General features: G+C 47.3%; 1 protein-coding gene across 1 annotated transcript in view; it reads right to left on the bottom strand.

Annotated features, from left to right (window-relative positions):
• The window catches only part of KLHL3 (kelch like family member 3), a 48,985-nt gene that overhangs the window by 13,064 nt on the left and 11,019 nt on the right, over positions 1-24,902 (bottom strand). Inside the window, exons 3-8 of the mRNA XM_074155459.1 lie at positions 24,191-24,297; positions 18,789-18,910; positions 9,497-9,659; positions 6,400-6,509; positions 1,492-1,608; positions 369-518 (exon numbers count right to left, since the gene is read on the bottom strand). Of these exons, the coding sequence (XP_074011560.1) occupies positions 369-518; positions 1,492-1,608; positions 6,400-6,509; positions 9,497-9,659; positions 18,789-18,910; positions 24,191-24,297 (769 nt within the window). The remainder of the gene's footprint in view (positions 1-368; positions 519-1,491; positions 1,609-6,399; positions 6,510-9,496; positions 9,660-18,788; positions 18,911-24,190; positions 24,298-24,902) is intronic.

Raw genomic sequence — 24,902 nt, 5'->3', positions numbered from 1 at the left:
CTCCCAGCACCGCAGGCAGCTGCTTGCAGCCGCTGCCACTCCACAGGGCAGCGATTCCCAAGCTGCAGCTCCAGCAGCAACAGCCCTTCACAAAAACCACTTGTGGCTGACAAAATGCTTCAAGAGCAGACCCTTGCCCCTGGGAGCAGAGATATTGCTTCTTCTAAGGGTTTATCTAGGTTTACCCAACTTAATTATATAAATCCTTGGTGGGCACAGGCAATACCAGAAGAGGGAGTAAAACACTTCGAAGAACAATCGTGGAGTTAGTGAAAAATAATGTGGCAAGCACACAAGTTCCTTTCAAAGACAGAAAATGCCACCAGTAACACCGTGTGAGGTGACACAAAGCAACAAATTCGGCTTACCTTTGGCAGGCTGACGGGAGTCCTCGGCTTTGTTCTAGGATTCTTTATCAGTTGCCTTTGATCCAGAGGAAGCAAATGATATTTCATGGCCTCGATAAGGAAGTCTTTACAGGTGTTGTTATTCTTGATTAAAGCTTCTTCTTCAACTGTCTGAGAACACGCACACACATGAAAGATCATTTAAACTGAAGTACTTGGTGGCAACAGGTCACAAGGAGCTTTGTAGAAGGAATGTGAAATCTGCAATTTCTCTTCCAAAGTATCAAGAAAAAAAAATGCAGAAGACAAACACAGATTTCCAGCTCTTCCCAAAGGAACACATGCAGTAACATCCCAGCTTCTCACTTTTTCCAGTATCACTCAGGCGTGGCAGTGCTCCCTCTATTTTACTACCCTCTGCCACACATTCAACTCGGGAGAGAATTCCCCAGGAGTCTGGGTATAAAATAAGTAACTTCTGTTATTTGACTCAGAATTTTTAAGAAGAGGCAATATCTCTTATGCAATCAGAAGACATAGTTGAGAGAAAAAAAAATTACATGGTGGGTTCATCTTGTGAATACCAATTTTATTTCAATTGTAGTGGTATTTTTAGAAACATAATGAAGCATAGTAGTCCAAGAGCCCATTTGCCAACCCCTTCTTTGGGGATTCTCAGCTCATTATCAAGGCCCAGATCCAGGAATTAACTCGTCAAGAACAATCTCTAAGACAGCACCTCACCTGCCAGTCACACAGAGCCATCTCTACGTGCAGAACACACCTTAAGCCAAAATTATCACATGACGTGTTTTCAGCAAGCTAAATTTACCTGTGCATTAGGGAAAAAAAAACTGCACAAGCTTGTAACACCATCACCTGGGTATTTTCAGGATGAAAAATTCCAAGATTTTAATTTCTAAATGCTTCCACCATGAGGGGCAGGAGCACAGGTCACATTTCAATGAAGGTTTCTGGGCACACACATTAATTTCAGAGTCCACCCAGTTTTTCCTTTTATCCCTCTGTTTACAAACTTAGCGATATGCCAGATTACCCATCTCAGGCACAAACAGCCAAGCCATTGATTAAGGAGCTACCAGCAGCTTAAGTGCAAGTATTAATTACTTATTTGCAGACTAACCTGTACAAGATAATCTCTGGGCAAAAGGGGAAGGCGAACGTGCTCCATCAGTTTAGCCATGTGCTCTAGGCGAGATTCCTTCTCATAATTTATCCAAGAAATAACCGCTTCAAAGACCTACACAGATAAAGTACAATTAAACGGAGAAGAGAGAACTGGCTCGCGCAGTCACCAACCCGAAGTCAGCAGCATTGTGATTTTACAGTATCGAAGGAAGGAGGTGCAAGATCTCTATCGAACAGATGACAAAGCTGTGACTATGCACCGAGCACAAGCACCACGGCGGCTAAGAGGTGAGCTGGGCGTGCATATTAATAAGCAACTTCACATCTAGATGTGCCTGTATCACTTTCAAAGCTAAGCGTGTGTCCAGGACAATCGTAGACCTCTTGGACATTAGTCCTGGAAGGCGGCCAGGAAAGTTAATTAGCCTGCTGACATTTGCACTGGACATTATGCATGAAATCAGCCACAAAGATTACTCCTGATAACAGAGACCTCCCCTCCCGACGGAGTCTGGCCACACCGTAAGTCACTACGCTCACCATCATGTTTAATCACTGCGCCAGTTCCCCCTACTCCCCCCAAAATCCAAGGAGTCTTCAGGACAAGTTCACCGTGGGCGCGGGAAAAACCCCTGCCTGCGGCCACGCATGCGTTTCACCGCTAAAAATAGCCAGATACTTCTGCAGGAAAACAAGGGCACGCTGGACTTCTGGTCGGAACCAAAATCTAGTTTTACTCCCAGATCCGACCGGTTGAGATAAGCATCCAAATATCAACTCTGTGACTCCACGCTCACAAACAACCCCGTGCAGCAGGAACCCTTGCAGAGCCCCACACAACGAGCAGATGTGGGCAGAAGCGTCCTACATGAGCTTCTGCATAAATATGCATGCACTTCTATAACTGAGAACCTCTCTGCTCCCAGGAGAAAGGCCTAAAAATGTCACCGGGAATGGGAAAGGCTTCCTGAAACACCCAGCAAGGCAAGGAGAGGGGCTGGTGCAGTCTCAGACGCTGCACAGCAGGCTCTGGATCCTTGCCGTGCGGCTTCCCTGCAGAGTCAGAATTAAATTCTGACCCTTCCCTCGCATCTACGGGCAAAATTCCCCAAGTGCTCTCGCTGCCCGGTTACTTGGGGCGGGGGGGTGTCCTGAGCACAGCCCCTCCTGAGGACCGCATCCATCCCGTGTTTTCCCCCAAAAAGCACAGCTGGCCCCGCGCCCCGGCACACTCGGCACGTGCCCGTGGTTTGAGCTTCCCTCCTGGGTCACCAAGCGGTCAGGCCAATTTGCACAGATACTTTTTCCTTCTTTCCACCCATCCCGTGACTCCCCAAGAAACCATTTTGTTTGGTCCAAGGTCACTAATTGGACAAAATCAACCAGAACTGAGGGCACCATCCCTCGGTCCCCAATTGTTGCTGGCAAATGTATCTGCAGGAGGCACCGGCAGATGCGTCTTCCCACAAAGGAGAGGCAGAGTGGAAAGGGGTTTCTTTCTCTTAAGCTAAACTATATACTTTTAAAAAGCAATAAAGTACCAGCCTCATTTCCTATGCCAACAAATGCTCCTGCTGAACTGTTTGGAATTCAGGACACTGCGATGAGGATTTAAGCAACGCAACAGGGAGCCGTGTAATCAAACCCCTGCAAATGCAGAGGAAAATAAGTGCTGCAGAGCCTTTAAGTATTTTAAAATGAGAACAAACAAACAAACAAACAATTTCACTTCAGCTACAAGGACTTTAAAGTAGAAACCGGGTTGTTGCAAGACTTTTAATTGCAAATGAGTGTGGAAGGAGCATAAAGCAAATGTTTAGCCAACGAAAATGCTTTTCATTAACCTCTTCTGCACAAATGCTGAGCTACGGAACAGGTCACAGGATGGGGACGTACCCAGCTACAGACCAAGATGACAGTGAACAAGTCTTAAAGGAAGGTAAAGCAAATGTGCACAAGGAATAAGCTGCCTCCTTGGTGCTGGAGACCCCTCCTGAGTTAGGCATACACTGGTGCCACCCTGCTGTGCCTACTGTAAAAATAACAGAAATGTTTAAAAAATCAGATTCTGGCACCTTCCATTGGCTCCGATTTGCTTCATGAGAAGGGGGGAAAATCTTAATCCGAGACAGCAATATCTCTTTTTAAAGGCCACATCTGTTTCCACGACTGCCGTGCCCTCCCTCCGCACGCTGTGCCCGCTGCAGACCCCCAGCAGCTGCCGGGTTTTTCCAGCCGTGCCAGACCCGCTGCCGGGGTGGGATGAAACAAAGCAATTTCCCACACTGCTTAATTTAGAGCAGAGGCACAGGCTGAGTTAGTGGCTGGCATCTGCCTGGCTGTAGGAGCAGTCCCAAGCTTGGGAGAAGTAGGTTTCCCACTCTGTGGAACAGAAGGGTAAGAGCCTGGAATATCCCCTTTCTGCACACCACCTAAGCAAAGAGCAACCCAGATGTTTTCCCGGTCTCTTCAGCCAAAAATCCAGTTGTCACATACTCCCAGGAGCGAGGGACCAAACTGTGCATCAGCTTCTACTGTGTGATAGTGGCATGAGGCGATGAGTCGATTACTGGGCTCTCTTAAAAACCCCCAATCCAAAAATCCCAACCCTCTTAAACATTGGTTTTGTCACTGTTCTGAGCTGGGGGGAGTCATTTCTCAAGGGCTGGAAGCACCTCCATTTCACACATCATTAGTAAATCTGAACAAAAATGATATTTATTTTTTTTTTTAGTAGTTTTTCCTTGCTTTTATACACTGTGCCAATTAAAGAGCCAATTAGGTCAGGTAAAGAAAGCATTGAAAAAACTGTCTTCAAAGTACTCAGCTGTAGCAAAAAGAGCAGGCAGGGACCAAAATAAACCTTTGCCCTAGGCCAGAAGGGCCTGTGCAGCCACAGAGACTGGCAAAAGCAAGGGGGAGAGGGAGAGAAAGGAGGATAATCTTTGAATAAAGGGGAAACGTTGTCACCATTTTACAATTAAAATAGATTTCTATGGTAGCAGACAATTTTGCAGTCCTGATGGCCTAGGGATAGAAGTATGCCAAAAAAATCGGTGGAGATATAGAATATATTTTATTAGGCCAATGGGTATTAGTTGGGGGGCGGCAGAGGAAGGGGAGAAGGCACAAGCTCTTGGGCACACACACCTGGTCTTGAAGCTTTATAAGGGCAACGCTTCCCTCCCTGGCCTTGTCACCTCCTGGTCCTGGTAGGACTCAGCTATAACCTTCCCAGTGACCCAGGGATGGAGACGCCCTGGCTCACAGGCTGCAGTGCACGTATGAGACACGGTGAGAACAACAGGAATCTCTCGTGAAACCTGGCTGCGACAATTTAGCTCTCAGATTTTCCACTATACATATACACATATTAATTTTTTTATAGTGTGTATCTTACACATCAGCAGATAGGAAGAATAAAAGTCAGGAAAACTGCTTCTCTGACATGAAGCTAATACAAAACAGCAGCCTAAGAGTCTGCCCCAAATTTTCAGCACTTCTTTGGACTCCAGCACATATTTCATGTTTATGTTCCAGCCCCATGCTCTGCCTCTCTCCTGTTATTCATATCTGCTGTTTTGAACGTGCAGCTTATGCTTACATTTCCTTCCACTGCCTTGCACTCTCAACTTTTACAATCAGCTAAAGAAATACTGGTTTTGATTGTATAAAGCTCAGATGAGGGAGGGAGTACTTTGATTTCTCTGGGCACCAGGCCAGTAAAAGCTTTTTAACAATGCTGCACAGAACTGGAAAAATTGGTTACTAAACTTGCACTTCCCTTGGCAGGCTGCTTGGCTCACGCAAAGAGATTTTGCTGTGAGTTCACGCCATTTGTTTTTTCCCTTTCTGTCCCTGCTTGTGTGGCACCTCCAGCACCCGCTGAGACCCCACGCCTGCGGAAACGCAGTCCCAAAGCCCCCAAGATTGCTGGCTTGGGATCTGAACGAAGCATCGCTGCATTTGCACCTCACATAGTGCAGGTTTTCTGGCAAGCTCTATAGTCCCAATGGGCCCAAGCACTCCCATGTCTGCGACCCGGAGGGGCTGAGCAGGATGGGTGCACAGCCTGACCAGCTCAGACCAGACCAGCAGCACCAAGCACACCCAGGTCCAGCCTCATCCCGCCAACAGGGATGCAACAGAGGTCCTGAATTTACAAGCCACGTAATCCTCGAGCTCTCCTGTAGCCTCCCACAAGTGTCCATCTCCCCACAGCAACAACTAAGAGGTGAGCTGAAGGACTCAAGGCATGTACCTCTCCCCAGAAACCTGCTGCAGGGTCATTCAAGAAGCCCACACCAGAGAAAGGGGCTGGACCTGGTGTTCACCAAGTACCATAACCTCCGCTCACCCTTCTCCCTAGGACTACAGACCACACAAGATGTGCTGAACATTTCAACCACAAAACAACATCAATCAGTGCCTTTATTCCTCTCTTCCACTAAAAACACTGATGATGCTAGAAAAAAGTTTCCTTCCTTCGTTTTGGCTGCGGACCTCCTTTATTTGTTCTGTCCAACATGCAACAGAAGCCAATACTCCTCACTGGCCTAATGAAATTCACCTTCTTTTGAGGTTTTATGGCAGGTAATAAGAGCTTTACACCAACAGTAGATGGGAGGGTCCTAGTTTTCCAGAGAGGGAAGGTATTCATTTCTGTCCCCCAGGGCTTTTGGAGGAGATATGGATCTGAGAATCATTACTTCCTACAAAGAACAACCAAGTGAAGGTCATTTTTATGTGTTTTTAGGATTCACGTTATTTTTAATTTTCCTTTCCACATGAGCTCTGTTGGAAAATCGCCTCTAAAGAGCATAACATGAGAGCAGTTCCCGATGTAATAGCTAGAAACATTGCAGCATTCTTACATTGACTGTTGCTATACAATTTACTGTACCTTTTCTTCAGAGGAGACTGTGAGCTTGTCACTTGATATTAAACTGCAAACCTGGTCCAGACTAAGGCTAAGAAATTCTTCTCCTAGCATCACCTCAGGAAAGTGCTGCTCTGTTCAACAAATGAAAAGGGGGAACAGAAAATTATAATGAAATCCATGCTTTAAGTCAATGGAAGGACATTCAGAGAACTGCTATTATTACAGCTCTGAGCACCCGAGACACAACGTGCCACAACTGCATGGTGGAACAGAAAAAGAAAATAGTCTCAGAGCAAGGTAACGAAATTTGATGTTATTTCAAGTAACGCAAGCCCCATGAGACACTTCCATAAATGACACTAAACGGGAACTTAATTTTCTGAAAAGCCACCAAGTACCTTCCAGCGGCAAATATGATTAGAAGTGGCAATTGAGAAAAGTGCCAATGCCTTTCTAAAATAGTATAAATAACCTGGCCACCTCGAGATTCAGTTCTTGCCCACTTCAACAAGCTAGACAGAATCAGATCTGCTCAACGCCTGGATGAGACTCCAGCAAGGGTGCTTGATATTTGTAGGTATTCAAAGAAAAGCCCATCTTTAGAATCAGCCAGTCAGTTTGGTGCATACACTCAGCAGCAAATAGCGAGGGATCCCAGAGCATCCAGCTGAATCTGCACGTGCAAGGAGACACACACAGAGAGACGGACAAGGGGGAGATCCTCATCTCATGCATGCACATGGGATCAGCTCTCCTTCTCTCCTTCCACCTTTTACCTCTTTCCCCCAAAATGTGTAAATTTAACCTTTCTCCTGCTCCAAACTCTCAGCACCCATCTTTCCCAGCCGCCTTGCCTCTTGTCACTTCAGTCTGCAGCTGTATTTCTTTTTCTCCCTTTTTGCTTCCAAATCCCTCCAATGCCGTAATTTTGGGAGCCACTTGAAAATGAAATACACATCACTGTTTATAATCCCAAACAGGAAGAATTATCACCAATTGCAATACAGGTCCAAAAAGGATCACCAAATCTGTCAAGCTTTACCTCTAGCCAAAGGGCACTAGGAAAGAATTACTTTCTAAAAAATAATTTCTAGGTCAAACCCATTGTTAGCCAGTTGCAGACAAGTTTAGTTTTGCAAGCATTTGTTACAGATATGTGCCACTTTAATCTCACCTGCCATTTGCCGAGTCCCATTTGTCTTTGACTGAAATATGGAAACATGAATCTCAGACACTTTGTCTGAAGCAGCTTTTTTCAAGCCCTAATCCCTTTAGATTGAGAAGCTCAGACTCGTGTATCCAAAGAGCTCCCTCCGCAGCAAGATCTGCCTCCAGTTGTCACCTCTGCACAGTACTTTGCCTGCCAAAAAGCAGCACTCCAGCGACACAAGCTGGTATAACTTCCAGAGAGGAGCTCCTTGGAGATCGCACCTCAACAGCTCCTCACCAACTCTGGTGCTGCAGAGGGCACCTGGGCTTCCCCAGCCACGGACCCCTCTTGGCCTAACGGGGACCACCAAAGCACCACAGCTAAGCCAAAGCTTCCGACTGAAAATAGCAGTCTCTGGATAAAGCTTAATACTCCGTTATGTTGGAAAACATATATAAAATCTAATGAACCCTTCTGGCCTTAAATACTTGAGAAGCAGGAAATGCTCCCCACACAGTAATCTGGATGCACTCTGACTTCTGGACACAATCACCTATTCATTCTGGACTGGCATCTGGCAGTAGAAAGATATTTGATCTCTTGTTACTCGTTGGAAGCAAGTAAAAATATTTACTGATTTTAGTAAAGCAACGTGTGCCTGCATCAAGAAGGCTCCTCCAGCTACTAAAGTTATCCATTGGACAGAACTAAGCATTTCTCAAGTAACTGAGCCCATGCACGCACGGACTCTTGAGCTTGGGGACTTCTGTCTTGGTTTAACACTGTTACATAAACAACATAGTGAAAAGAATGTTAATGGCATTTTTATTAATGGAGTTCCATTAACGTTACACGGGCTGTTGTACTAACTGGGACTTACGAAGGCCAATAAAACAACAAAGCAGACTTTCTAATTGCCAAACAACCAAATAAATATACAGTGAATGCACTGCTTGTTGGGTTAAAGATTAAACAGGGCCTGGAAGCAAGGATAATGAGATATTACAAGCAAGCCTTTATACAATTAACCATTCCTTCCAGGGTACCTTTTCCTCCAGGGGATAATACAGCCAGAGCAGCTGAAAAGGTTTTACTTTTATTTGCAGGAGAATAGGGGAGGACTTGGTGGGCACATTTTTATTCCACTGAGCCTACTTATGGTCCAATTAAGGACCAAACCATACCAAGGAAAATGTTGCAGGACAGAGCAGGTGCTCTGGGAGACAGCAGGTGTATTTTCCCTATACAACGAGACAGAAAAGCAGAAAAACAAACTGAGTAGAGAAAACTACCAGCTTCTCCCAAGCAGAGGTCAAGGGCAACTCTGCCGGAGGAGACTGGAAGGTGCTGGGGAGTTAAGAGCATGGGGCTGCTTGGAACGGCTTTACATTTACGACATAGATGAGAAATGCTGAAAGCCATTGCCTGCACCTACTTATTGCAACCAAACACATCTACTCAAGAAACACGAGTCTCTCCACCCTTGGGGTAAGTGGCCGTTGCTCCATGGATCAGAGGCTCAAACTGCACGACAATTTTAGCTGAGAGTTTCCACTCCCACCCACAAGATTTAATTTTGCCTGGTGCCATTTCTTCCAAGAACGCACAAATCCCCAGCATCGCCTCCCGCTCTCACGGGGAGGACACTACCACGCCAACACTCCACTGTTGAGCAGGCAGCCAAAGAGCTTACTAAGAACACACTGAGGAACTATTTTGTGGGCTGGGATCCAGAGGATCAGGGTTGGTTTTTTTACCCCCTTAGGTGTTCCCCTGCAACCAAACCGCATTTCACAATTTGCGGCATCACAGAAAGTTACAAGTCTACAACCCGATAAAGAATTCCCTTCCCTGTTCTAGTACTGGAAGCGTGAAGAGACCAACCAGAATGTGCTGATCTTGCTTGACCTATGAGTCGCTGTTCCTGGAAACAGGTTTAACTCGACAAAGGGACGACCCTTCCCTCACCTGCGTAGGCATTCGCCTGCTGCAGCAGTTCAGTGCACGCGTGCACGTCGGCAAAAGCTCGGATTCCAAGGCAGTTCGTGGGATGCAGCTGGGACTGGAGAAAGTCACAGCAGTTCTTTCTAACATCCATCAATTGCAATAAACTAGCAGCTGGCAACAAAACCTGCAAAGGCAAGAAAGGGGGGAATTAGAGTTAGCAACAAAGAAAGTTTGATTCACAGCTTGCACAAATTAGATACAGTTCCCCGTCAGAGGGACATCCTGTCAGACACATCCCTGTGGGGTACAAGAGGGAAGGTTAAAGTTTTAGCATTATCCATATCCAGAAGATCCCTGTCTGTGCTCTGAGAGATGGAAGCAGCTATTCTGTGTTGGGCTAGAAGTGGAGCTCTTCTCCTGACATTTCTCCCCAAAGCACCTCAAAGCAGGTAAAGTGAGGACAAAATGCAGGCAACCGTGGAAGCACCTGAATTCCTGGCTTTGCTGCAGGCAGGTCCTGAACACAGATTGATTTATTTTTTCCCTGAAGAGCTTTATATTATTTATCTGCATCACCATCACATTCAAAGCCCATAGCTGCCCAGCACTCCTGAAAACCATGAACCTTCTCATTTCCAACAAAACCATATTGGCTTATGAGCAGGGTGCCCAAACTGCTGTGTAAGAGAGGGAGTTGACACGCCGGAGGGCTGTGCTGCCATACAGTGAGACCTGGATACGCTGGAGAGTTGGGCAGAGAGGAACCTGATGTACTTCAATAAAGGCAAGTGTAGGGTGCTGCACCTGGGGAGAAATAACCCCATGCATCTGTACAGGTTGGGGGCTGACTTGCTGGAGAGCACCTCTGAGGAGAAAGACCTAGGAGTCCTGGTGGACAATAGGATGACCATGAGCCAACAATGTGCCCTTGTGGCCAAGAAGGCCAATGGCATCCTGGGGTGCATCAGGAAGAGTGTGACCAGCAGGTCAAGAGAGGTTATCCTGCCCCTCTACTCTGCCCTGGTGAGGCCCCATCTGGAGCACTGGGACCAGTTCTGGGCTCCCCAGTTCAAGGACAGGCAACTGCTGGAGACGGTACAGCAGAGGGCTACAAAGACGATTAGGGGCTTGGAGCATCTCCCTTGCGAGGAGAGGCTGAAGGACTTGGGTCTTTTTAGTCTAGAGAAGAGAAGGCTGAGGGGGGATCTGACCAATGCTTATAAATACTTAAAGGGTGGGTGTCAAGAGGATGGGGCCAGTCTTTTTTCAGTGGTGCCCAGGGACAGGACAAGAGGAAATGGGCACAAACTTGAACATAAGACGTTCCACCTAAACATGAGGAGGAACTTCTTTACTTTGAGGGTGGCAGAGCCCTGGAACAGGCTGCCCAGGGAGGTGGTGGAGTCTCCTTCTCTGGAGACATTCAAAACCCACCTGGACACGTTCCTGTGCAACCTGCTCTAGGGTGGATCTGCTTGGGCAGGGGGGTTGGACTAGATGATCTCCAGAGGTCCCTTCCAACCCCATGTGATTCTGTGAGTTCACAGAAGCTCAAGCAGGTTCTGGTGACAGCAAAGCTCTCAGGAAAGTTGGGGCCAACTGTTCAAATCAACAGCCCTCTTTTTCACTCACACAAAACGCTGCAGACACTTGTGGTTCATGACTGCATCTAAAAATGAGGTACCACTTTGTGTCTACAAAACTAAAGGCAGAAAAGGGAGACAAAGTGGATCAGGAATGTGACATCTGCTGGAAAAACAGCCTTTGAGGGCAGTGAGCAGGAGAGGAAGTAGAAAATAAAGTCAGTTGGGATGTTACAGTCCGTGACATCAGCTATTTCCTTTCTTATGTCGTACAGCAACTGCAGACATGTCTTATCCCAGCTCTTCCGTAGCTCTGGCTGCTTCACACATGTCCTTCCAACCGGGCATCTGTGCTCACCATCTGAGCTCAGATTTCCGGGAAATTATTTCCAACTCAAAAAAAACCAAGCGGCTGTTAAACAAAACAAACAGGTTAACAGCATTCACCTCCCTGTGTCTTGATGGCAAAGAAGGGAAAAAGATGTCCCCTCCTTGTCCCTGCCCGCCTGCCCCCACAGTGCCATTCCACATCGGGGCAGGACACTCAGAACCTGTCCCAGGTCTTTTCTAAGCCGCTGATGCATTCCAGCTCCAGCCCAGCTTACAGTGTCTGACTGCCCAACAGGCAACAATAAAATAAAATCATAATTAAAAAAATCCATTAACCCAGGTGCCCGTTTCGGCCCGAACTTCATGATGCCAGGAGGAGATTAGTTTGTGGTTTTGATTAAATCAAGATAGCAATGCACTTGCATTTTTGAAACCTAGCTGCAAACCCCTCTCTATCTAGCTGAACCATCTCCTTCTATCAGCAGAAATGCGAGCACCTGACTTGCATGAGGGCGGCGGGTAAAGAAGTCAGACTCCCTGCAAACAATCTCTAGCCACCTACCAGCCAGAGCTTCCTCCCTGCACCCCCATCCATCCATCCTGGATTCCTGCGAATCCAGGTAGGCTGCTCACCGCAAGCGTTTTGGGATGTTGCCTCGAAAACAGAGGGTACTCACCACCATCACTCATACCCACATGCTACAGCCCCCTGGACTGTACTGCTCTTGACCCGGCAGCGCAGAAGGAGCCTTAGGCCACGGCAGTTATTGGGAAAGGAGCAATATCACATAATACTTTTCAGAAGTAGGATATAAATAGCCTATCAGGAGATGGGTGGATTTTCTCTTTCTCATTTCCCAGCTGAACGTCTCACCACTCATCTTGTTTTTACCAGGGAAGGTGAAAAGCAAGCAAAGGATATCCGCTAGCACAAAGTCTGTTTCCTTTAGAAATAACAAGAGGAAATGCCCTGCCTAAACATGCAGCAGGACCAAACTGCAACCCCATTAATATCCAGGCAAGTTACTCACTTGGGTCTAGTTTTGGCTTTTAATATTTGAACTCCAACCACTGCAAATGATTTAGAGAGAGCTGGCCTCTCTACCAGATCAGCCTCCATACCAAAATCCAGTTGTCTTTTGAAACTATGTCAAAATTACCTGCTATTAATACTGAAACTGACTTCTTTGCTAAGGAAATTATGTCCACAACCTCATTTATGGTGGGTGTGTGTGTGTATATATATATGTATGCAGACCCATAACTGTGCAGTTCACACCAGCTGCGCTCTCTCGCTCTGCAGGCTCTGTACCAGTCTCAGGTTTTACAGAACATTGCCTGTGCAATTAAATACTTTCATAAACCTTTGATGTCTCTGAACTAGAAACATCTTTCAGCCAAAAGTGCTCTGTGCTGCTATAAGGTTCATTCAATAGGCAGGGTATTAATGCTGGACTTCAGAGACCGGGGTTAGTTCCCTGCTCTGCCACAGCCTTCCAGGTAACCTTGGCCAAGAGTTAACCTACACCATTCCTCCTCTGCGAAATGGGGAGAGGAACATTTCCCCAAGGCAGGGGATATGATATATTAAGGTTTATAAGCTGCTTTGACAATTTAGTTAAATTGGAAGCCAGGTAAGGGTACTGGTTGTAATCCTCAGCACATGCAGGGCCACAGCTGGGACTGCACATCTGCCCAAAGAGGGAGGCAGCTCCCAGGGGAATCCGGGACCAAAGAAACACCCAGATCTTGCATTTGCGAGGCAGGTTAAATACTTGGTTTTAACCGAACACCTCTAAAACGGCACAAGTAATGGAGATAAAACTACATTACTGTAACGTGGCTTTTCAGTGTTAGGAAGGCAATTAGGCTTTATCACTCCCCAGCTGCTACCAGGCAGTGCTGAGGGCGAACAATGGTCCTTCTACTTAAATGCTCCACCTGGGGTGAAATAGCCAAGGCAGAGACATGTATAGCAGGATCAGAGTCACAAAGCCTCTCCAGGAACAGGCCTAAGAAGGAGAAGGGATCACAGAATGGATATAGAGGTGAGAGAGAAAACAAGGGAGCTGCTGGCAACTTCCCTCCACATCTACCTTCTCCAACTTCACCGCACAGAGCAGATACACCATCCCTTGGTTAAACAGTGGGATAAAAACATGGAGACACATCCATGAGACACGGCTCAGCCCTCTGGTGCCACATCCATAACTTTCTCCTCACCTATTAGGTCAATCCAATCTAAAAGACTTTCCATAGGCCGAGGAAGGGCCCCCAACCCAACTGCTGTAAGAGCCCAGAGAAGTCAGCCCTGATGTTGACCAGGGCACTCCAGGAGGGTGATGGCAAGGAGCTTTTGCTCCAGGGAGGAAGGTAGCCCTGATTTATTGCACCTCCTAAAGCTGAGCTGAAAGACCCTCTGCTTCACTCTGGGCTTTCACCTGCTATAGTTGCTGATTTTGGAGTGAACAGGGGGGAGGGAGATGAACTGACCCACTTATCATTCCTTTATCATTAAAACTGCATCTGCCAGATACTCTCCTGCCTTTGTTTTGAAGCCCTAAGTCCCTAGGGAAAGCTGAGGTGCAGAAGCACACTTCTGAAAAGGAAATGCTACAGCTTCTAGCAAAGCTTTTTTCCTCCTTTCTCTCTCAAGCCATTTTTTATTACAACTATTATGTCTGCAAATCTGACAGTTTCAACACCTATTTCCTCCAGGCAGCTGATTCCCAGACACATTTTCGCTCTTCTTTCTATATGAGCCATACCTCAAACTGTGTTAGTATACAAGGACACACCACAAAGGGTATGCTGCACCTCATTCATAAGAATTTAATTGTGAAGTCAGGTTAATCATGACTTTTCTGGGTGAATCATTACAACCCTAATGGTAATGACTTTCTTAATTGGGAGGGTAATTCACAGGCTGCCTGCAAGTAATTAAGTGCCATCAGTAAGGATAGGTAGGACACACTGAAGAGGGACTGTATTCACTGTCTAGAGCCAGAAGTCCAGGTGCCTTCACAGGACAGCCCAGGAGAACGAAAAGTCTCCTCCCAAATCTCCCCTTCATTCAGCTTTGCTCAAGAACACCACGTTGAGCCTCTTCTCCATCACTGGACCTTGCTGCCATCACTCTTCGCTGAGCTGGTAGGTTTGATATGAGTGTTGTAAAGCAAGCAGAAAGGCAGCCAGTTCAGCTGCAAAATCAAGACCTAACCGAAAAATTCAAGGATCTGATGTTAAAACAGCCAGCTATTCCATAGAGGTATGGAGCAGCAGGCCCTGTGCTCTGACGTGCATGTGGTTTCCATTGAAGCCAACCAGGGCTGCACATAAGCACCTGTGAAGTCGCTCCCTTTAGTTTTCCTCTTTTACAGAAACTGTACAGCACAACCATCTTCCTAACAAATTTATCAAGCTCCACCTTCAAATGTGGGGTGCAACAGAAAAGGAACAACAGAAAGCAGTCGGGACAGAAATCCCAGGATGGATTTTCCTGAGACAACAACGTGACTGCAATGAAGACAGAAATTCTTCCTTGCTCCACGCCTTCCAAACAAGTGAGAGGTTAAATCTCAAATGCTCGGCACAGAAGCCTCTCTATCATCCCTCACCCCTGAGCCTTCCTACTACCGCATCTGTGTTGCCTTGAAATTTCACTGTGAAAATGAAGATCCAATGAATAAAAGAAGATTGCATTTGTTGGGCCAATTCTCACCCACATACTCCCAACAGAGCTAGAAGAGAGGTATTCGGTCCCACCTGGGCTCAGTGCTCTCCCTCACGGAGCTAGGGCGGACCGAAATTCCCCTTTATCCTCCCAGTAATTCACTACGTAGACGATGCCTGGAACTGACTACACAGGCTTGGCCCCTTGTACACACATCCTTCCTCACTTAAAAAAAATAACTTTGTGCAATGAAATGACAATCAGCTACAAAAATACGTGCTTAGAAAAAAAGAGTCTCACTTCCTGACCACCATACCAAAAGAAAAAAGAGACCAGTTTCTATTAGAAAAGAAACAACAAAAATCCTGTGAAAAAGGCTTGTTGTTGTGAAGGGGAGGGCATGGCTCAGGATTTGAGCACCCTTGGGAACACTCATTCCTGCACTCCCATGTTACCTTTGCTGTTCCATCTTTTTCTCATGTTAATTCTGCTCACTGACAAGAATTTGTCTTTTCATTTATTCACATGTTTCAGTAGCTTGGCTGCGTCTGTTCAGTCAATGCCATTTTCTTGTAGTTTCTACAATGGAATTACCTGGCACCTATACCCAGGAATTGCTTCTTCCAGCTGTTGAAGAAGTCTGAAAAACCTGTGTGTCAAACTGCACAAAACCCCTTTAAAACGCACCCTCACCCTGCTAGAAAATTAGAGCTCATGGTATGGCAACAGGAGACTTCAGGAGGTACCTGCTGGGAGAAGAGAAAGTCTCACCACGTTCAAACAAGACCGTGAAGGAACGTTGTGAAGTAACACAGACCAGTACTACCGAGGCATCCTTCCAGCCCGATGGCTGACGGTGTGACAAGGGACCAAACCTGCCCACTCCTTCCAAAGGCTGACAGTGCTAACGCAAACCAGAGACCGCGAGGAGCTTCATACGTTGTTGTTCATGTTGTTTGCCTTCACTGATGTGAGCCTTTCCAAGGAATCACATAATATTCTTTTCTGTAAACTTTTCTTCCTATGGCTGCAGATGAATATTAACCTATTTATGGCATCCTGGTCAGGAGTAAAACACCCAGAGAGAGGGTGAAAATTTGTCTTTAAACTTTCTATTGGTTTCATCACAAAATGATAATAAATTCCATAAAACATTTTCAACATGAATGTTGTAACAAATAATAAAATTTAAACTAGTCAGTTACTTTTGGTTTAGATCAGATTCATTTCTCAGCTCCCATGAATTAATTTACCTCCAGCTTATAGTTATTCACAGGGTGGTTATTTAAATAAATCATGTAGAAAAAAGGACCTGTTTTTTAGATTGGGAAAAAACTTTATGTCCAAACCTTAGCATTCACCAAACTTATATTTTTTGATCCTACTGTCTGAGAGACGGGAGCCAAAATACAGACAGGGCTCTCACTTTAACTCTTTGTAATCTGTAGGCCATCACAACGCAGGCTTTGCTTAGGTTTTACTCAAAACCACAGCATTCCGTTTGCTCAGAAAAGGTAACATCTGGACTTCTTCATAGACCTTCTGGGCAGGTCTCTGCTGCCAAAGCAGTGCCGGACTGAGATGCTCCCACAGCGCTGCTTACACCCAGCTGCAGCCACGCTCGAGCTCCGAAATGCTCCCATGGGAAAACATCCAGAGCACACGTCTGCACTTCAAGAGAGCTCCATTCATGGCAGACGGACTGGGGCCAACACACCAGATGGTAGCCTGAGCTCAGCACGTCCCACATGCCGAGTGGGTGCTTCTGGGCCACCTGAAGACCAGCAACATGGAAGGAAAGCATACGTTTTGGAAAACACGTGGATATAGTCTTCACATTTCCCACAGGAAGAGGGACCAGCCTAAGAGTGTGTAAGAGTCACTTTTCCTCCAGCAACAGAAGATCCCAGAGGTCCAAGGAACTCCTTCCCCCCACACACTATGTATTACTCAAACGATGTTGCATCACAGCTCCTTATGATCCTGACTATAGGCTGTTAATTAAGCTCGGGCTACACAGCAGACAACTAGCCCAGGCGACCCTTAGCAGGCTTTGAGCCTTAGCTGCTTTGCTGTGATGGCACCTTGAAGGTCTCCTCACTGCTGGTCTCCAGCAGGCTGGCTTGCACAGCCTCACCATAGGGCAACCGGGGTCCACACTTCTACCAATGTGACAACTGCCAGGCTGAGAGCATGCCAGAAGGTCAAGTTTGTAAAACTGTGGGGCAGAAGAGGCAAGAAAAAGCACCCACAGACTTAGAACATGAAGGATGGCAGAACATGGACATAGCTCAGAGTTTTGTCCAAGTTCCTGCAGGAAGAGTGACATGCTATGGGACAGAAAGGACCTGTGCCCTCCCTGAGGGACTGGAACACAAAAGCACACCTTGTCATAGAATCATAGAATCATCCAGGTTGGAAGAGACCCCTTGGGATCATCGAGTCCAACCATCTACCCTACACTACAAAGTTCTTCCCTATATCATATCCCCCAACACCACATCTAAACATCTCAAACACATCCAGGGATGGTGACTCAACCACCTCCCTGGGCAGCCTATTCCAATGCCCGACCACTCTTTCTGTGAAAAATTCTTTCCTAATGTTCAGTCTAAACCTACCCTGCTGGAGCTTGAAGCCATTCCCTCTTGTTCTGTCATTAATTACCTGTGCGAAGAGACCAGCACCAACCTCTCTACAGCGTCCTTTCAAGTAGTTGTAGAGAGTGATGAGGTCTCCCCTCAGCCTCCTCTTCCTCATACTAAACAGTCCCAGCTCCTTCAACCGCTCTTCATAAGATTTATTCTCCAGGCCCTTCAGCAGCTTGTCCACAGCAAGAACCTAATTTCAAGCAGAAACAGGCTAATTTTGCCGTCTTAATTAGGTCAACATAGAGCACGCAGCAGCATTGCCTCTCTCTCTCCGGCATCACAGGCCCAGACTTGTTACCCTGCCCAGCATCCAAGTCATGGAAGGGAAGACAAACTCAACCAGCCACTTGCAAACAAAAACAGAGACCAACCATAAAGCACATCCAGAGATGAGCTCCCAGCATCCCTTCCAGAAATCAGTGGCTAAGTGCACAGCCATTTTCTTACCACAAATACAAGCAGAGTCAAAGAGAAAGCTTCACCAGCAGCCACAGCCATGTGACATGGCAAAACGCTCTCTTCCTGAGCATCCTGCTTTAACTGTGGGCTGCCTTTCAATTACTCTTTCCACTTCTAGACAAATATTTACCACAAAGAACCTCAAGAAAGAGCACACACACACTTAAAAAAAAAAAAAAAAGAAAAAGAAAGAATGCCCTCATTTGAGCAATATATTCCACTCAAAGCTCTGCCAAACAACTCAAACTACCCAGAAGAATTTCAAAACTAACAGCCAGATTCCTTGGCCATGACCTTAAAACAACATTTGACTCACTGCTTGTTTGAGTCTATTTTGACCTTCGACAGACTGACCCACAAGTCAGCACAGCTTCTTGGAAGGCAAATGCCTACTCTCGTTAAAAGAGCTCCACACAAAAGCTAAATGCAACACGACTTAAGCGCAGGGAAAGCAGCAAAGTGCCTGCAGACTAAACAGAGGCTGGAAGTAGCTCTTTTCAAGCTCAACCTTTTACTTTCTGCAGCCTGAAGAGATCACTCGCCCGCGAAGGACCTTGTGCCTTTCAGTTTCAAGCTTTTTACTTGGGTCTCCACAGGAGGCGCTGAACCAGACCTACCTGCACGTTCTCTTCCGTCACCTCAATCTCAGCAGTGTAGATGTAATCAATCAGCTTCCTCAGCGTCTGCCCGTCAACGTCTTTTATCTCAATCTTCTTGGCTTTACTTTCAGACATGTCTCCTGAAATTCATTTCAAAAGGACAGTTAGAGTTTGCTTTACAAGAACGTCATTGCTCCCCACACATCCAGCACATCCTCCTGGTATCTGACTAAAAAGACTGCCCTGACACTATCCCTGACCATCAAAGGACAACCAGCGAGATTCCCAGAAGCTTCCTAATGCCACCTAAAAATCACCTCAACATTTGAAGACACTAGTGAAAAAAAAAAAAAAAAACCAACCCAAATACAGTGTAACCCTCAACCATGTCTCATCATAGAGGCAGACTCAAAGACGCTGTGGACAAGACTTACGAGGGCTTTTTTCTTTATTTTATATATATATAAATTATATATATATATACACACACACATATATAGGTAGATGAATAAGTTGCAACAGCTGAGTTAGGGTGCTTCATGGTTTACCCTACAATAAAAGCAAGGCAGCCTTACCTTCCTTCTTTCGGAAGAACCTGAAACCTGCTGAGGAAAACGAGCACACGTGCCAGCAGTGACACCCAGTGCGCTGAAAGCTTCTCTCCTAAATCACCCTGCCATAACCTGTCCACACAGTTACACCTTACACAACACATCTGGGCACAAAGACGTATTTCTCATCTCTCGCCTTCCCAACCTCGCACCTCAGAAGCAAGGCAGCCTTTGGATCTAAACTATATCTTTTCTCCAAATACGTAACTTGAAAAAAATACCCCAAACATGCAGAACTAGAGCAATAATTTCCCCTATGGATGCAGAAGCCAAACCCCTATCTGTATAAAAGCCCATACATGAATCAGTGCTTTATGTGCCCCTTCCCCAGCGCTGCTGTGGCCAACACTGTGCAGGCACCACACACACATAGCCAGAGCATAAGAGGAGCACGTCCCAGGAACGAAAGCATGCTGTGGGGAGGTGAAAGGACTCCCCGGGGCCCCTCCAGTGTCCACGCACACGGTGACCTCACCTAGGTTTTAATCGCCAAGATCTTGAGGAACCACAAAGAAAGAACGAACTCCCAAGCAGGAAGAAAACGGTAAATCAAAAAACAAAGCTAAACAAAGGAGAGCGTGAAGAAATGTCAAATCTTAAACCCGGGAATGAATAATCACTACTCTAAGAAATCTGGTGACTCAGTACTGCTGTGGGATTAAGAGGAAAAATAGTTCCTGCAGCCTATGGAAGAAGTAATTACAGCCTACGTGGCTGTACAGTGTGCGACAAGCTGTGGCCGGGCATATTAAGTGCACAGCACAGAGTCAGATGCTAAAGGGGGTCCGAGCTTGAGCAAAATCTGGATCCTGGAAATTGAACTCTGCAGGCTTCACTTAGGCCAATAAGGAGGTAAATAACAGGAATGGGGTCAGACCGTAAGTATTAGAAGAGCCAACAACTTCCCAAGGGAAAAGTAAACAGAAATAATATTTGCCCCAAATTCAATTTTTAAAGTTAAATAATGAAACATTATTCAGAGAAGCCCATGAATACAGATGTACAGTACAAAGGGATAAATGACCTACATTTGGGAGGTCTTCAAAGCAGGCAGGACTTTTTAACTGACAAAATAAATGTTGTCATCTTCACACACTTCCTCTCCCCAAAAAGACCCGTCTCCTGAGATTGGAGGGGGCTTTTGAGAACAGACCAGTCCCCAGCAGCCTAGATGGAGCTGGGGGTGCCTGTAAGGAGCACCCAGCCAAACCCAATGGGCACAAGGGGGGGGCAAGCGGAGCAGCTGGAGCCCTGGAGTGCTCGCCGGGACCCTTGGGGCAGAGTAGGGGCTCAGAGGCACTCACACCCAGAGATCGATATAGAAATAGCTTGAAGAGCCCGATCTCACAGCATCATCTGTCTTTGTGGCGTTCATGTGACACAGGGAACAAAAATAAAGGCTGTGTGGGCTTCCACACCCACCAGCAAGCTGCCAGCCCTGCATGCAAACGGCCTCCCCTGGCTCTGCGCTGGCATCGTGCTGCGTGCCATGAGAAAGTCTCGTGTGATGGGATCCGACCCCTCCAGCCATGCTGGCGTGATCGAGTGCCTGCTACGTGCCAGGGAATGCTGCTCCAGACACATCCCTACCGCTGCGGAGTGAGGAAGAACCTGAAGACAGCACAAACGAACCACGGCAGGGGTTGGAGCGGGCAACAAGCTGCCCCCTGCTCCAAGCACAGACCCAAGGCAAACGCAAGCTGTAAAGAACAGGTCAATTAAGGCATCTCATCCCACATCCCTTCAGGAAAAAAAAACCCACACCTCAAAGCCCACAAAACCCAGCCCCCAGGATGTCTTTCGTAACTCAGACTCATGCCTTACCTGACACCTTAATTACAGAAGAACGCAAAGCACCTGCATCGTCTCTCATACATAAAGGCTGCACAGAGAAAGGGCTGCCCTGGACGAGGGGCTGCACAGACCCCATCCCTGCAGCGCTGCGGCCAGGCAGACACCAGGGACAGGCCAGGAGGGAGCAAAGGCAGGTAAAACAGGCAGAGTGGCTCCAAGCAGACTCTCTTTAGGGGCCAGACTTTGCAGGCACCAGCCCCTCGCGAAGGGCTTCTTCATGCATCACGCTCCACACCCAGCAGCGCTTTTCTCCATTCCCCTCTGCTCACGAGGGCCGGGAGAGAGCAGAGCTCTCCTGCTTTGTCACAAGATAAGCTACAGTCGAAACTGCAGCAGCTCACGGTGCCGTGTTTACCCAGCACCGCAGCTTGCCCTGCCTCCTCCATACCGCACTCCAGAGAGGCTTCCCAGTGCACAGACACAGCTTTTGCTCTCTCTTAAGTCAGAAATGTGCTGTAGGAGAATACGAGTGCATTGGATAACAAAATCACAGCCTCTCACCCACGGGACGAGTGCTGTGAAGCAGCACAGGAGACCTGCAAGGGAGGTTTCTGCGCTGCTGGTTCCTCCTTCAGCACTTCTGAAGTTCCCCCAGGTACCACACAGGAGCAGTTCCAGCAGCATCGCTGCAGTACCCGTTATCCTTTCTGAAATGATTGTTTTTTTCTTCTAAACAGATACAAAATAGTGTTGCCCATCACCCCGACAGAATGGTGCCAACAAGGACCAGTCACCATCCAAAAGGCTCTAGAAAGCCAGTATGGGAAGGGACACTCAGCAAGTTCTGGGTCCCATCCCTCCTTCAGCAGTGGAAGATACAAACAGAAGACGTGCCTGCTTAGTTTTGGACTTCCCAAAGTTATTTCAAAGAGGAATGCCTAACCAGAGGACCACTAGATGGTTCAGGAAAGACCCCAAGGTCATCACAAGGAAATTCACAAGTCCAAAGTCAGGCCCGACCCCCAGGGACAGGCAGAGCAAGCATCAGGTGTAGGCGGATGAGCTGCAGGTCTCAGTTTGGTTCCCACTGTTTGGAGCTTTACACCCATCAGTCACTACCATGCAGCTGCCAGGGGACTTCTCCAGCTCCCCGAACCCCCAGAAAGTGGCTCCTCCAGCGGGGACTCAGCGTGCACAAGCATCTCCTGCCCGGTCCTGCAAACACCCAGGCCACGTGGCTGCCCCCCAGTCATTGGGCTGCATCGCTGATGTGCAATGCAAAAAAAAAAGACCAACCCCAAACCACAAAAAGCAACCAACATTCAAGCTGTGATTTTAAAACCTCCCCTTCCAGAGGACGAACAGCCACAGAGCTGGAAGGAGATCCCACGCTCTTTGCAAGAGGGAGATTCAGACCCTAGAAATTTGGGACTCGTCGGCCCAAAAGCCAAGGGAGAACCGGCCTTTGCCTGACCTGCTGCCCCCGGGGACGTATCAGGGGGAGGGGACCGGCGGGCACCGAGGCTGTCACCCAGCCCAGGGGAGCCGGCCACATGACGGCGGTTAGCTGATTACTGTTTAACCGGCAGCGTGAGGGATTACACGGCCCGGAGAATTCCTCCATGGAAACACGAGCAGCCCGGCACCACCGCCTTCCCGCTCAGGTGACCTCTAAGGATCAGAGGGGTTTTTCCAATAATTTTTTCTTTTTTTAAACTTCTCATCAGGAATGAGCATCACGAGTGCTCTCAAATCCTCCCCGAGGTGCAAACGGTTGGCTCTGAGCAGGGTTTGCTCCTCTGCCTCGCCACCATGGCTAATAACCCGCTCCAGTGCCCCAGGAAACAGAAATGCTCTCCACCTTAGCTGACCACACCGACAAAGCCACCACGGTTAAACCTCACATCTCATCTCACGTTCAGACATCTGTTTACACCTGAGGTTTTTTTCCCCGCCACCTCCATCACAAAGGGAAAAAAGCTTCCCAAACGACAAGCTTTTTCCTGAGAAATGCTGTGTTCTGCTTCCAGTAAAGCAAATAAAACAAGGTCTAATCTCAAGGCTTTTACAAAGCAGCAGCAACCCACAGGCAAAGGAACACGAAACAGGGGCAAAATCCCCAAACCTCACTTACGCTGAAGCTGAGGGACGGTAACAACCATTCCCTGGAGCATAAAATCATTTTCTTTGTATTTGGTTAAGTCTGTTCCTATCCTGGAAAGGTGGGCAAGAAAAAAGAAGGAAGCTAAGCAGCTCCTGACACAACTAATTTACTAGAATGACTTAACTGGTAACTCCCCAGCCTTGCGATTGGCACAGGTTTTTTTGCTGCCCCACCTGGGCACAGCCACCAAAGGGCCCATGCTACAGGGATTAGGAGATCAGAGAGAGAACTAGTTTTGTCCTCTTCTTCCCTTCACGCTGAGGTTGCATCAGCCATTACCAAAATATACGGGACTGCACGCTGCAAAAACACAGGCAGGGCTGCTAAAACACACTGGGATCGAGAGAACAACGGTGTTATTTCGGGCAGCAGCAAAAAGTGCCATGAAAGATTAAACGCCCACCACTGCAAATCAGTATCGGCAGGGCTGAGCCTTGAAACTACAACTTCTGTGCCAGCAACTTCTTTGATGTGCACCATGAACATTCAGGGCACTGCACACGTGCTTGATGTTAACAAGAGAACCCAAGGTCTTGTTAAGGGGGGGTAGAGGGGGGGTGGTGGTGAAACCCAACCCGAAAAGCAGAGAGTCAAACCTCATAGTAACCTTCTCCTGTGCTATCCACATGCTGCCCACTCCCCCCATACCCATATACTGTGCCTTTTACCCAAGGAATGACCAAGGGTGTTACCCAAGGGTTACCCAAGGGTGTTACCCAAGGGTGACCCAAGGAATTACCCAAGGGTGACCAGCAAACTGCAGATCTAACCCTACTGACACAACCAGAAGCCCCTGGGTTTGCAATGGCCCGTTCAACCCGAGTGCAGTGTCTGGTGCACCAGAAGAGTACCTGTAAACATCGCACAAAAATAAGGGCTGCAGGCCGCAAGGACCACGCGGTGGGCTTCCATCTCCACAGTTTCGGCCACAATCACCACATCACAGAGGAGCCGCTTGCTGGAAAAACACCAGAAAAGACAAAGATCATTTCAGAACTCGTGGTCAGGCAAAAAGCTACATTGGTATAGCCTGAAAAAGTAAGCAGAAGACCCACCACTACAGATAAGGCACCTGAGCTTCTGCCAAACCCCAGTGGAAGGTCCACTAATCTTTTGGCTACCGGCTCCCGTCAGTGTTCACCTACAAAGCAAAGCCTGAATCCTCCCAATGCTGCAGCCTGTGGTTCTGCTTGAGGCAGGAATCCTCCCTCCCCTGCCTGTGGTTCTGCTTTTCCCAGAAAAAGAAAGAAAAAAAGATATTTTGAAGCCAAACTAGGCATACATGGTGCCCAAATAATGGATGGAACAGTTCCTTACACCTCCCAAATAAGTAGGGCTTGGAGAGGGCACAGAAGAGCTTACAAGTTTGGGCACTACCTGGAGCCAAGCTCTAGTAGATCTGTAAGACAAGAAATAGCTGTGGCAAGGGAACACCAGCAGTGCTTTCATCTTCCCACAGGGGAAAGGTAGAGTGGAAAAATGAAGTTATTCCTGTACTTCCTTCCATGTTTGGCCCTACAGAACACGACCACCAAAAGATCTCCTGGTACTTACCAGTGCAGA

The sequence above is a fragment of the Numenius arquata genome, chromosome 11 (genome assembly GCF_964106895.1).
Source record: "Numenius arquata chromosome 11, bNumArq3.hap1.1, whole genome shotgun sequence".
NCBI classification, from domain to species: Eukaryota; Metazoa; Chordata; class Aves; order Charadriiformes; family Scolopacidae; genus Numenius; species Numenius arquata.
This window is presented reverse-complemented; position numbering and strand designations above follow the sequence as displayed.